Here is a 14,610-nt window from a genome sequence, read left to right on the forward strand (position 1 = left end):
CAAAATATTAATTAGCCTACTCTACTATAATGACCAAGAAACTCCTCTTAAAATACTTTGTTTCTAAAGCAAGCTACAGAGCTCTAGCATCTCATTAACATATAAACAATAAAGGTTATTTTTATGAAAAATTTTTCTATAAAAATAAGAGAGCCTGGTGTGCTGAGTTCATTGCTGCCTTTAGTAAAGCACCTGATTTTTTATAGCAGTTTAGATAACAATTAACAGCTACTGCAATTCTTTGATATACCAAGACAGCCTTGGCCGGCGCTGCGGCTCACTAGGTTAATCCTCCACCTGAGGTGCCGGCACCTGGGTTCTAGTCCCGCTTGGGGCACGCAATTCTGTCCCGGTTGCCCCTCTTCCAGTCCAGCTCTCTGCTGTGGCCCTGGAGTACAGTGGAGGATGGCCCAAGTTCTTGGGCCCTGCACCAGCATGGGAGACCAGGAGGAAGCACCTGGCTCCTGGCTTCGGATCGTCGAAGCGTGCCGGCTGCAGTGTATCAGCTGTGGCAGCCATTTGGGGGGTGAACCAATGGAAAAAGGAAGACCTTTCTCTCTGGCGCGCTCTCTCTCTCTCTCTCTCACTGTCTAACTCTGACTGTCAAAAAACAAAATAAAAATAATAAAGACAGCCTGTAACTTTCCAACGGAAAGTTCTTACTTAAGATTCATAATTATCCATGATTATTTGAGCACCTGGAATTAAAAAATACTATAAGCACTTTAAATAGCCATGTTTGTCAATAGCTTTAGAAGAAAAAATATTCTAAAGATTCAGAAGGGTGAAAGATGTGTTCTCAGTTTGCACTAAAATCAACTTGTATAAAGAACAATGTGGGAAAGAAACCCTTCAGCTAATCTGAGATTCGAACCCCGGTTCTTGCTCTATGGGTGCCTGAATGTGTAACCTTGAGTAAAGGTCTTAAGCACTCAGAGCCTCAGTTTCCTCACTAGTAAATAGAAAAAACAAAATTTGCTTTGCTTATTTTACAATATTGACCTAAAGTTCAAATGATATTGAGATAGGGTATGTAAACAAATTTTGAAAAACAGTGTCTTAAACTCAATTTAAACATTTCAATTATTTTCATGACCTAGAATGATGAAATTCAAGCTCCTCACCCTTGGCATATGCACCCTCATTTCTAGTGCCTTGATGAATGCCCAAATATTAATCTTCCAGAATACACCCAAAGGTCATCTGTATTTTCAATAATTGGGATGTGATAAATTAATCATAGTGGATTAAAAGGCAACAGAGTTCCCAGATTATGTGCAACACAAATAGAAGATTTTGTCTCTAGTATCAGGAACTTTAGGCTGATTTGCACACCCTCTCAGAGTTAGTAGGTCAGTTTACCTGATCACTTCCAAATGCCAATTCTGGAATTTATTTACTGAGACTTTCTGTGGCTTCCTAGGGAGTACTCCTCAACTAGTGACTGTGTGCGGGTAAAAATACCCAATTCTCCATCCCTGCTGTCAGATCGTCTGGTATGTATTTTCCTCTAGTGCTCAGAGTTCCCTCAATGGAATTAAGCTCTCACTGTCCTTAGTGGTGTTGGCAGTCTTCTATTTCCTGTTTCTTGCTCTACTTCCTCTAGGAGTATTTCATCAGTCCCAACGAACAAAACATTCTTGTCTTGGTGAATGATTCTCAGGGTATTCTCCCTCAACCCAAAAGGCAGGGTGATCCTTTAAAAATCAAAGTCAGATTCCCTCAATCCTCTTTCAAAATCCTGAAACTGGCTCCCTTCTTCACTCAGAATTGAAAGCTAAAATCTTTCCAATGCTTTACACTGCCCTACATCAGACCACACTCCCATGCTCCAGCCTCTCCCTGTAAATCTGCTTACCTATTAACTTTTAGTTTTTCATTCCAAGATTTACTCAAATCTCTCCCTTCTCAAAGAAGCCATCCTAATTGCCACCCTGTTTGGACAGAATCTAGTTTGACACTAATAAAGATAACAGTTTGAAACAAGCCCCTATTAGAGACACATGTATTCTGTTAAAATCGACACAATAACAAGCAGTAAATTTATGATACAGCTTGGGTGAGAAGTGTTACAGTAACTTCAAGGGGACAATGCCCCAATAAGTCAGCAATTTATAAATGGGTAACTCATTTTAAAACAGAGGGTAGACCACTCATATCAATTTACAAGGAAAAAATTAATCTTGTTGATGTCCTAATTGAAGAGGATTGACAATGAACAACAAGATATAGCTAACACCATAAATATCTCAATTAGTGCATATCACTCAATTCTGACTGAAAAACAAAAGTTGAACAAACTTGCCTCTTAATGAATGCCAAAACTATGTCAGCTGCAAACAAGAGCAGGGTTTTGAATGGAAATTTGAAACAAGCAGGGTCAAGATCTTGAAAAATAACTTTATGGAGTTGAAATAGGTGATAAAATGTGGATTTACCAGTAGGATCCTGAAGCATAATCCAAGCAACGGCTACTAAGAAGGTAGAAGTTGTCCAGACAAAAACAAAAGCAGTCAAGAACAAAGGTCAACAGTTTCCTGGGAATTTCAAAGTTTTTTGTTGCTTATTTGTTTGGATGGCCAAAGAATGATAATATTTGCTATTAGTAGAGTAAGCCCAAGAGAAAGTTAGCCAAAGCTTTAGCAGAAAAATCAGGGAAAGCTTCACCAGTGAGTCTTTCCGCATTAGAACAACACTCCTGCTCATTCCAACCATCCATCCCACAAGGGAACCTGTGTAAGAGTTTACGTGGGAAATCCACCTTACAGTCCTGATTTGGCCCTTTCTGACTTCTTTTTGTTCTCTAGTTATTGAGTTTGAGCAGGATGAGGCTTCTCAAACTCATGCAAAATGTTTAAACTCTAAGTCATATGTTAAGAGTTAATGGATTAAGAGGGGAGACTTAATCTAATTATGCCATCTGAGGGGTGGGCCTGTTGGGAGGTCTTTGGTCATTGGTTACCCATCTTCAGAAGGCGATTTTCATGGAGGGCTGGGTAACTTTTTAAAATATTTATTTATTTATTATTTGAAAGGCAGAATTACAGAGATAGAAGGAGAGACGGAGTGAGAGATCTTCCATCTGCATATTCATTCCCCAAATGGCTGGGGAATGGGCCAGGCCAAAGCCAAGAGCTTCATCCAGCTCTCCCATGCAGATATAAGGCCCCAGCACTTGGACCATCCTTCACTGCTTTCATAGGTGCCCCAGCAGGGAGCTGGATCAGAAGTAGAGGAGCTGAGACTCAAATCAGTGCCTATATGGGATGCCAGTGTTGCAGGTGGCGGCCCAACCAGCTACCCCACAATGCTGAACCCAAGAGGGCCGGTTAATTAAGCTAAGTTCAGCTCTGTCATTGCTAGCCTCCACCAGATTGCAGACTAATGGGCATATCTGATCCCTAATTGTGAACCTCCAAACTGTAAGCTGAAATAAGTCTTTTCCTTCCAAAGAGGTTCCTCTTGGGTAGCTAATAACACTAATCTTAAAAAAAAAACAAAACTTTAAACCACTAATTATTCTTCAATTAGTGATATAAAAAGCACATAGGCATGTTTAATTCTGATGACCCTCAATTCTTTAGGGATGGATTAAATGGCTGTTACCATTCAGTTAAATATTTTATCTAATTTCATTTTCCACGAACTTTTTGAAGATAAGCTCACATATATTAACTAGGTAGCTTCCAATTAGTAGAAATTATTATAGGAGCCAGGCCCCTGGCTCTGGCCTAGTCCACCTCCAGCCATTGTAGGCATTTTGGGAGTTAACTGGTGGAGAGGAGTTCTCTATCTCTCAAATAAATAAATATTAATTACCAGAAATCAGAATTATTTATGAAGGTGAAGAAAATATGATATTGAATTTAGATTTTTAAGCACAGAGAATAAATGTAATTAGCAAAAATCAATTAACCATCTTAATAAAGTGAATCTTAACACTATTTTGTCCCTAAATTGATATTCAGGTTGAACACAATCCAATCAAACTATTAGCAGGTTTCTTTGCTGAAACTGACAACCCAATCCTAAATTGCAAAGAAATTCAAGTAACCCAGAAAGGCCAAAATAATTTCTAAAAAGAACAGAATTAGGGGCCGGCGCCGTGGCTCACTTGGTTAATGCTCTGCCTGCAGCCCCGGCATCCCATATAGGCGCCGGGTTCTAGTACTAGTTGCTTCTCTTCCAGTCCAGCTCTCTGCTGTTGCCCCATAGGGCAGCGGAAGATGGCCCAAGTGCTTGGGCACCTGCACCCATGTGGGAGACCAGGGGGAAGCACTGGGCTCCTGGCTTCGGATTGGCGCAGTGTGCCGGCCATGGCAGCTATTTGGGGGGTGAACCAATAGACCTTTCTCTCTGTCTCTCTCACTGTCTATAACTCTACCTATCAAATAATAAAAAAATAAATTTAAAAAAACAGAATTAGATGACTCACATATTCCAATTCCAAAACTTACTACAGAGCTATAAGAAGTACTAGAGTGTGGTACTGTCATAAAAACATACACACAGATCAATTAAACAGCCAGATACAAATCCTCACAGGTATGGTCAATTGAGCTTAAACAGGGTCCCTAGATTATGCGATAAAGAAGGCAACTGTGATTCAATCAAAGACGACTGACTAGGGAGAAGACACACTGATTTTAACTAGGAAGTTACCAGAAAGCAAAGGAAGCTGCATGTTCCCAGGGGACAGTTGGAGAGAAACTTGTAGTGGCAAACCTAAAGAAGAGAGCAGAATCTCCATGGACAACATGTAGCAGCTGGCAGACGCCATCAGCAACTGCTGCATCCAGCGGCTGGAGGGGAGACACCGCTTCACAGAGTGAACTTCATAGAGGTGGCTGCAGCAGCCCACACGGCATGGCTGACCACGTCGGCAGGAGAACTGCATGGTCCCCACTGACTTCAGTCAGTCCTAGAGATCTGGCTGGGGCCAGGTACCCACTTGGCTCTGTGAAAGGAAGTCATATTGCTTTCGTCCCCTTCCTCCACCAAAGAGCCCAGCTGCCGTGGGGACACCGCTTCCCAGGGAGAGGCGGGAGAAGGCTGCAGGGTCTCTGCACCTCTGGTGATTTTGTCTCAGGGAGGACTCCGTGGTGCCCACTGAGTTTGAAACTGTCCTAGAGAGCAGGTGGTGGGCAAGGGGTCCACCTAGTTCCATGAAGGAGGGGATCTTGCTTTTGTCCCCTCTGCCCACCAAAGCGCCAGCCTCGGCTTGCTGAACAGAGCTCCAACTAATCTGCTGGGTGACTGACTCTTGGAGCCGGGGCAGCTCAAAGGGCAGAGAATGGCTCCCCTGCACCTGTGACCATGAGAGCACTGCACCCTGTGACCATGGGAACCCTGTGACGGTGTGAGTTCTGCATGGGCCAAACGCTGAGAAGGGCGTGGGCTGTGGCTGGATTTTAGGGCACTTGCAGGGTCTGACTCTGGAGACTCAAAACTCCCTAAGTGCTGGGGAGTAATCTAGAGAGCTCAGCACTCACACTACACACAAAGGGGCTACGTGCAGTTCATGCGCCTGAGTGGGTGGGGTGCAGGCACGGTGAGCTTACTCTGAGCAGTGACTCAGCTGATTCTCTTTGGCACAGAGAAGGGCTGAGGCCAGCCTGATCACCCCGGCAGCTGCTGTGGATAATCAGTGGAGGTCTACCACTCCCAACATGGGTGTCACTCTGGACTCTAGTCCCACCCAAAAATGCTGGCCAGGGCTCCCTGCTCCCCCCCCCCCCCCCGCCCCAGCACACACCTCTGGAAATCTACTCTAAAACCCAAGCAACAGAGGCACATTTCCAAGAACAAAGCCTTCAGAGGAGAGATCAATAGATTATATAGATACATAAAAATAAATGTAGAAAGACAAGAAACATGAGTGAGGAAGACAATATGACTCTCCAAAAGGAATACAATAATTCTTCAATATTAGATTGTGAAGATGAGATTGATAAAATGCCTGAAAAGGAATTCAAAAGAATGATTGTACGATTACTCAAAAGCACACAGAAGGAATTACATGAAATAAAGAAATCCATATGTGACATGGCTGAGAAATTCTTCAGGTAGGCAGAGGTATTAGGAAAAATCAAACTGACATATTAGAAATGAAGAGTTCAACATGTCAAATAAAAAATATGGTGGAGGAGGCAGAGCTGTGGCATAGCTGGTAAAGCCACAGTCTGAAACATTGGGATCCCATATGGATGCCTGTTTGAATACCAATTGCTCCACTTCTGATCCCACTCCCCACTAACGCTCCTATGAAAGCAGCGGAAGATGGTCTAAGTCCTTGGGCCCCTGCACCCACGTGGGAGACCCAGAAGAAGCTCCTGGCTTCAGGTTGGCCCAGCTCTGGCCTTTTTGGCCATTTGGGGAGTAGGCCAGCAGATGGAAGATTCTCTCTGTCTCTCTCTCTCTCTCTCCCCCCACCTCTGCCTCTCTCTCTTTCTCTGCCTCTCTGTAACTCTGCCTTTCAAATAAGTAAAATAAATCTTAAAAGCAGTATGGTATAAAGCCTTAACAACAGACTTGGTAAGGCAGAAGAAAGAGTATTTGAGCTAGAAGACTGACTTCTAAGATATTTCAGTAAGACAACAAAAAGAGAAGAAAGAAAAATTAAAAAATTTAGAAAAACTGAAACAGTGTTTGGGATCTCTGGGATACCATCAAGTGACCACATATATGTGTCTTAGGAGCTCCTGAAAGAATGGAAAAGAAGAATAGCTTTTGAAAATTATTCAGTGAATAACAGCAGAAAAATTTCCCAAATTAGAGACAGATATGGATATCTAAGTCTAGGAAGCACACAAAATCCTAAATGATCAGAAAAGATTTTTACCACAACACATTATAGTCAAAAGTTTAAAAATACAACAAAGAAAATATCTGAAAATGTGCAAGAGAGAAAAACCGGATTATCTATAGAAACACAGAGTGACCAGTATGGTGGCATAGCCGGTAAAGCCACCACCAACAGTGCTGGCCTCCCATATGGGTGCCGGTTGGAGTCCCAGCTGCTCCACTTCCAATCCAGCTCTCTGCTATGGACTGGGAAAGCAGTGGAAGATAGTCAATGTCCTTGGACTCTGCACCCACACAGGAGACCTGGAAGAGACTCCTGGCTCCTGGCTTCAGATCGGCCCAGCTCCAGTCATTGTGGCCATTTGGGAAGTGAACTAGTGAATGGCAGACCTTTCTCTCTCACTCACTCTCTCTCTCTCTGCCTCTCTGTAACTTTCTCTCTCTCTTTCTCTCTGCCTCTCTGTAACTCTTTCAAATAAATAAATAAATCTTTAAAAAACAAATAAATAGATGCAGAGAAAACATTTGATAAAAACCAACATTTTTCATGATAAAACTTCAAAATATTGAGTATAGAAGAAATATAACTCAAGACAATCAATCCAATACATGACAAACTCATAACAGCATCATATTGAATGGAGAAAAGCTAGAAGCATTGCCACTGATATCTGGAATCAGGCAAGGATGTCTGCTGCTCTACAATAATATTCAAATACTACTCAACCATAAAAAAGAATTAAATCTTGTCTTTTGCCCTTTTGCCAAATGCTAGTGAAATAAACATACCTCAAAAGACAAATATCACATGTTTTCTTTGATTTGTGGTAACTGATACATAAAGTACAAAAACAATCAAACAAAAACTTAGCATATAAGTGGGGAACTGACATCTTGTGACTTGATTCTTATTTATAGCCATTGTCCATATGCCTGTCGAACAGTGGTCTTTTTTTTTAAGACTTATTTATTTATTTGAAAGTCAGAGTTACAGAGGCAGAGGGACACACATGCACACAAACACACACACAGAGAGAAAGAGAGAGAGAGAGAGAGAGAGAGAGAGAGAGAGAGAGAGAGAATGAATCTTTCATCTGCTGGTTCACTCCTCAGATGTCCCCAGTGGGCCAAAGCCAGGAGCCAGAAGCTTTGTTGAGGTCTCCCACATGGGTGGCAAGGCCCAAACACTTTTGCCATCCTCTGCTGCTTTCCCAGGCCATTAAGAGGGAGCTGGATTGGGAGTAGAGAAGCTGGGACCAAAAAAAAAAAAAAAAAAAAAAAAGGTGCCCATATGGTTGGCTGGCATTGCAGGTGGCAGCTTAATCCACTATGCCACAGCACCAGCTCCAAACAATAGCATTTCTACTTTTAACTTGTTGATATCTTTATTTAATGAAATGTAAGCCTATTATTATAAAGTAAATTAAAATATGCTATTTCAAAAGTTAAAAAAGAAAGGAAAGAGGAGGGAGGGGAGTAACACTATAAGAACTGTATCTATGAGGTACTTGTAATCTGTTTATATTAATAAAATTTTTTTAAAGAAAACAATGGTTTTCAACAAGTGGTGTGAAGTTATCATGTGTTCCAGTAATTGTACTCTTAGGTTATACCCAAAGGAAATATAAGCATATAGGGGCTGGTGCTGTGGTGCAGCAGGTTAAAACCTTGGCCTGTGGTACCATATGGGTGCCGGTTCGAGTCCCAGCTGCTCCAATTCTGATCCAGCTCTCTGATATGGCCTGGGAAAGCAGTAGAAGATGGTCCAAGTGCTTGGGCCCCTGTATCCATGTGGAAGGCTGGGAGGAAGCTCCAGGCTCCTGGCTTCGGATTGGCCCAGCCCCGGCCATTGCGGCCATCTGGGGACTGACCAGCAGAGGGAAAGCACCTCTCTCCTCTCTCTCTCTGCCTCTCTGTAACTCTACCTTCCAAATAAAATAAATAGATACTTAAAAAAGGGTCTAGACTTTCTTTGAGGAATGATGATACCCTCTTTCACAGATTTTGGTGATGTTTACACAACTCTGTGTACATCCTAAAACACACTGTCGTGAATGCTTACATGGTAAAATATATGGTATAAGAATTATATTTCAGTAAATTATTTCCACGAAAAAATAATAACATTATATATTAATAACTGGAACTTATTTCCAGACAAAAAGGACTTTCTAAATCAGAGATGTGATTGATTATATTTTCTCTTTAACATACTAAATTTAAGTTGCTGAAAATAATTGGTACAAAAAAAATAGAGGCATGCTCATTATCCAAAAAACTGAGTAGTATTAAAAGTGAGAAAGATAACAAGAATCCTGCCATTACGATATACAAAGTGTATGTGAACATGGTCCTGCAGCCATCAAAATATCAGACCAGGATGGGTTGCTTGTGTCTGCTCCCCTCTGACTTTAAATAGGACAAATAAGAGATGGGAGGCAGATGGATCTCAGAGACATACTATGGTGAGACACATGAGGGGCTCGTCAAAAAGGTCATGGAAAATGTTATTATGAAAAAATATGGATTTCAAAAGCTTTGCAACAAAATCGACTCATCTTTAAATTCTATTTTTCCTTGAACTTTTTGAGGTAAACTTGTATGCATGTCACTTTCATTGTTTCTTAAATTTGTGGGTTTTCCAGTTCTCTGATTATTCCTTATCTTCCTTGACCTGCGTATGAATTAATTATGTTCATTTTTTTCTTAGAGGTATTTGAGAATATTTCAAATACATGGGGAGAAAAATAATTTGGATTCAAATAATCCAGGATTTGTGTTTGTTAAACAGCTTGTACTAAAGTTATCTGAAACAAAGGGCCAAAATGAAATTACAGCTTTCTGTAACTTTCATGCAAGCAATGTAAGACAGACACATACATTCCCTAGTGTTCTCTGCCGCCATGGCAACCTGTAACCTAGAATAGCAGAAAAACATCAAATATGCAAAAGCTAAACAACAACAAAAACAAAAACACTGGCCCTTTGTATGGCATCTGTGGGTGTGATTTAGTTTTTTTTTTTTTTTTCAAAATGATCAAAAATTTTACTGGCACAATCTATTATATTTATACCTAAGTTTTAGAGGTAACTATTTTTATATTTCTTGTTTTCATTGAAGAAAAGCAAAATCTGAAAAATGACAACATGATATTAGTCAAATACAGAGATTTTTTTAAAAAGTAAATACTTCAATCCTTCAATTTCTTAATTTTCCTAAATATTGTACCATACATAAAACATAAATATAAGTATAGAGTTAAGTATACAATTATATTTATCTCTCTCAAAACACTTGGATTAGTTGTTAATCACAAGTTGTGCATTTTTCCTCTTTGGTGGTTATTTTCAGAAATTAATTCATGTATTATTTCAAGATCCTGATACCATATGCATTTGCACATAATAGCCTTGGTTTCTCCATATTGTATTTTAGCAATTGCAATAAAGGAATGTAATAATACAGTCAGTATCCACAAATAAAAATATTCACTGTGTTTTACACTTTCTAACATTTAAAAACAACTATGTAATTAAATTTCAACTCATCTCTACCCACCTTTTATGGCAAACTTTGTGATAGATGTGAATTCTTAATAGGGGCCACTGGGTACTCCAAGCACCAAATATAGTCACTTTGTTTCTTCCATCAAAACTATATCTTAAATTCTTTCAGCTCCTATCTGTCAGGGAAAGGCTGCCAGGTGAGCAGTCTGTCACTCTTGCCTAGACTAATAGATTCTCCAGTGGCCTTTGTTACAGCTCATGTCATACAATTAAAACTATGTGCCTTGAAAATGGCATAACATATGTAGCTGAATCTTGTCAACTCAGGATAATCAGACTCTATGTGGCTTCACAAGCAGATGCAGATTAGAGAAACAATATAAATATGCAAATCACGGTGGTCCGCTTTCAGCACCACTGTTCCTACCTCTAATGGCCCTCGCAGGAAGTCTGCTTGTTCCGCGCCCACTTCCAGTGCTACATCAACAGAAGCAAACGGGCGGCTGGCCATCTGCTGTCGTTCTCGAAGCAGTTGCTGGAGGGGGTTAAAAACAGTTTGTTTTAAAATAGGTAGAAAAGCAGATTAAATTCGACAATATCTGGTTCCATTTTTAAACAAATGGCACTTAAATTTCGGAATCATTTCATACCAATATCCATATCTAGAGTACTGAAGACAAAAATCACTTTCCCCCCATGGTCTGGGTCATATTTCCATAGAGGCTTTAAATGTATAGTGGTTATAAATAATTTTCCCCCTGACCTCCATCCCACAGGCCTAATAAAATGTACTCAAAAGTACTTTGAAAACCTCATGTGAGAGGTGCTACTTAAGTAAAAAGTGCTATTATAATGATGGCTATGCCAAGTTTTCCACTGAAAATAACTCAGGCTTTTGTCTTAATGGAAAGAAAGTAACAGTAAAAATGTTTAAGAAAAGATAATGAAAAGCTGTCAAAATGCACTAATCGAGATTAAAAGAACTTACACCTGCCAAGACTGTTTTGTAACTCATCAGGATTCCCTGTCAGTTGTTACAGAACCAACAGGGATTGTCATTGGCAATGTTTATAACTTCATTCAAAGCCTTGGTGTTCATTATTTAAATGAGGAATGATTAGTAAGTTACAGAAATTTTGTGCCAAGACGTCTAAAGCATCCCAGATATTACTTTCTTCCTAGGCCTATTCTGGGCTTCACCCAGTTAAAACCAATAAACCAGCAAGCCCTAGCCAACTACCAACCTAATTTATATTTCTGCCTTTCCCTGTAATTACAGTAGTCATTAAGTTATTATAAGAAAAAATTGATGACCTGTACTAGATATTGAAAATCTTATCCATTTCATTCTATATAGCTAATAAAATTATTATTAAATATTTAAAAGGATGATAAACGCAATTAAATTCTCCTTCAAAGGAAAAGAAAATCATATCATTGAATAAAGGCAAAATCCTTAAACATAATAAATGGTTTCATTATTTTTAGAAATTTTTGAAGATTCGTTGGCATTAATTTAAAATGTGAACTATTGGTCTTTTAATGTAAATGGGTACAGAAGTAGCACTATGATGCATCTGGATGATGAAGGACTATAAGCCAGCACTTGATGGTTATTATTTAATATTTTGTTTGACACGTGTTTACACAGCAATGGCACTATTTATGAAATGAATGTCAAAAATACAACTTTAGGATTTGTCTTTTTTATTATTAAAAAGGGAGCACATACATGACAATGTGGGATAGCAATAATACAACTGTTAATGTCTAGTAGTTGAAGTCCTTAAATGATATATTTTTAGAAGTAACGAACTCATACTAAATATATATTCAAGTAAAAAGTTAATGTGATCTAAATTACAAATTATTCACTTTAAAAAAAATTCAAAATACTATTATTAAAAATACAGCTGTTGGCAAAGAGAATCTGGGTTGTGCCTCTCTAAGAGTGGCTAATTGCTCTGAATTATGTATCTATGCAAAATGAAGACAATGTTATCTCAAATGGAAGGGAAACCAAGGATAGAAAACATCATGCTCTCTGGGTTTGGTGGAAACATATACACACACCCACATGCATACCCACACACACAATATACAACCTATCATTCCTATAGCAGTATACACTTAGCCTTCATATTAATAATTTTCTCCATTTGCATTAGTTCTCTTCAGCTTACAAATGGCAAATCATATGACAAGGTTATTTAAAAAAAATTGTTTCCTCATTCTTACACATAAAATCAAAAGGTCTACAAAATACAATGAACACTCAATACCACAGGTTGTAATGTAAATCAATAAATACTACAAATTCAATATCTTTGATGAATTTTAGAGATCCCTGAGATATATTGTATTATTGTGACACTCAACCTGCCCCTGCCGCCCACTCGTAGTAAAGAAAAATCAGTGATGTGTTCTTTTGTTCAATTCTTAAAATTTATTTCTAGAATGTGAAAGTATTTTTTAAAGATTCCAGATTGCCTTCTTAGCTATGAATGTCTATTACAGTCCTTTCCATCAAAAGGGAAAAAGATACTGCTCATGCCCAAGTCTTTAACCTATAATTTATAAAATAAGTTATAATAAAATATAAGTAAACAGGGCACAACATAGTGTATCAGTAAAGGATACAAACAAGGAATTAGACAAATACATTTATTCCAGGTGCATTCGTGAGGGACTAGTTAACAGACTCTTGCCAACACAGCTGAATTTCCAACTTTGGGGAACTAATCTAATGTCCTTATTGTGAGACTTGGGAAGAGTAACCACTTTCTCCTGAAACTTGCTTTCTTTGGTGTGATGGTCCTACAACAATAAAGTGGAATAAAGTGCAATTATCTTTGTTATTAATGTCTGGCTCTCAACCTTATCCTTAACAATTGTCTTCCTTCTTGCCAATTAACACCAGGATGCATTTCTTCCTGAATCGTGCCCTTTCCATATAAGAACAAAGGAAATGTAAACAAAATGCTTACGACTTAGAATTTTCTTAAAATTTAATATAAATAATGACATGTAATATAGTTAGACTCTAGAGTCAGAAGGACGTGTGTTTGAACACCAGTTTCTCCACTTCTTTGCTGTTTGAGCTTCACCAATGTGAACACCAATGTGTTAGCGTCTTTAAGCCTTAATTCTTCGGATCTGAAAAGTGGGGATAGTGATAGTGCCCACAGTCTCCAGGAGCTGTTCTGAATTCCAGCCTCTCTACTCACTAGCTCTGACCACAATCAAATGATGTGGACCTTTCAAGCATTTACTGTTTCTCTCTAAAAATAGGGATAAGAAGAACATCAGAAAGTTTGGACTGCAGGGATAATGTACTAGGACTGCTCAAAACGCACAAGGCAGGCACGTCCTGAGCACTCAATAACTACTTTTTGGTACAATTGTTATGTGAAATATCAAGCACTAATTTTATCTTTGAAGATGGCACAGTAATTAGCACAGGCCACAGGCCCATTTTCCTCAGCACTAGTGACACATTTTGCTCTACCAGTCTCCCTCTTAACAAATGTTGCACATTTATGAGACAGTTGGAAAATGTCATTATTGTGGTGAAACTAATTTAGATTTGGAACTGCTTTCTGCAATTTATGACTAAGAATGATGAAAACTCAACCTGAAAATTAGGAGAAAATATATAGTTCTTTCTCAACAAATTTTGAAAACTTATTTTCTATGATGGTGTTTTCTATATAAAATGAAATCTAACATTCTGTACATATATATGGAGCCCTACAACAAATGTATCTGTTTTAAATAGTAATTTGATATTGCCAATTATTCAGCAGGACAATAAAACCAAGAGAACAAACGGGTCATAATAGAAAAGATCATAATCATGCTGTTATAAACATTGTGAAGAAAAATTTAAAATTAAAGAAATGATGTTGGTATAATATTTGTGACTCACAATAACTGATTTACTATTCAAAATATCTTATAAAACAAATTATAACATTAAAAATAATAGGAAAATTCATTTTTCAATTTGGCAACTAGGTGTATCATTGATTATATTAATTATATATATGAATACAGATGTTTTACCTCAATATTATACAATAAAAGACCCAATAATCATACTAGCCACCTTCCCAAAAACTGCAAGGCACAGGATGATAACTTCCACTACACACATACTCACAGAACAGAATGGTAAGTGTGTCCTCAGTTGTCCTCACATCATCTACCCCATGTTCATTATGTTTAGGTTTCCCATTTATCATTCTCCAATAACCTCCAAATGTCCTACTACACAACAAGTTTGAAATGACCACCTCT

General features: G+C 38.7%; 1 protein-coding gene across 1 annotated transcript in view; it reads right to left on the reverse strand.

Annotated features, from left to right (window-relative positions):
- Positions 1–14,610, reverse strand: part of ATRNL1 (attractin like 1) — a 792,651-nt gene that overhangs the window by 215,508 nt on the left and 562,533 nt on the right. Inside the window, exon 27 of the mRNA XM_062214395.1 lies at positions 10,739–10,846. Within this exon, the coding sequence (XP_062070379.1) occupies positions 10,739–10,846 (108 nt within the window). The remainder of the gene's footprint in view (positions 1–10,738; positions 10,847–14,610) is intronic.

The sequence above is a fragment of the Lepus europaeus genome, chromosome 17 (assembly GCF_033115175.1).
Source record: "Lepus europaeus isolate LE1 chromosome 17, mLepTim1.pri, whole genome shotgun sequence".
NCBI classification, from domain to species: Eukaryota; Metazoa; Chordata; class Mammalia; order Lagomorpha; family Leporidae; genus Lepus; species Lepus europaeus.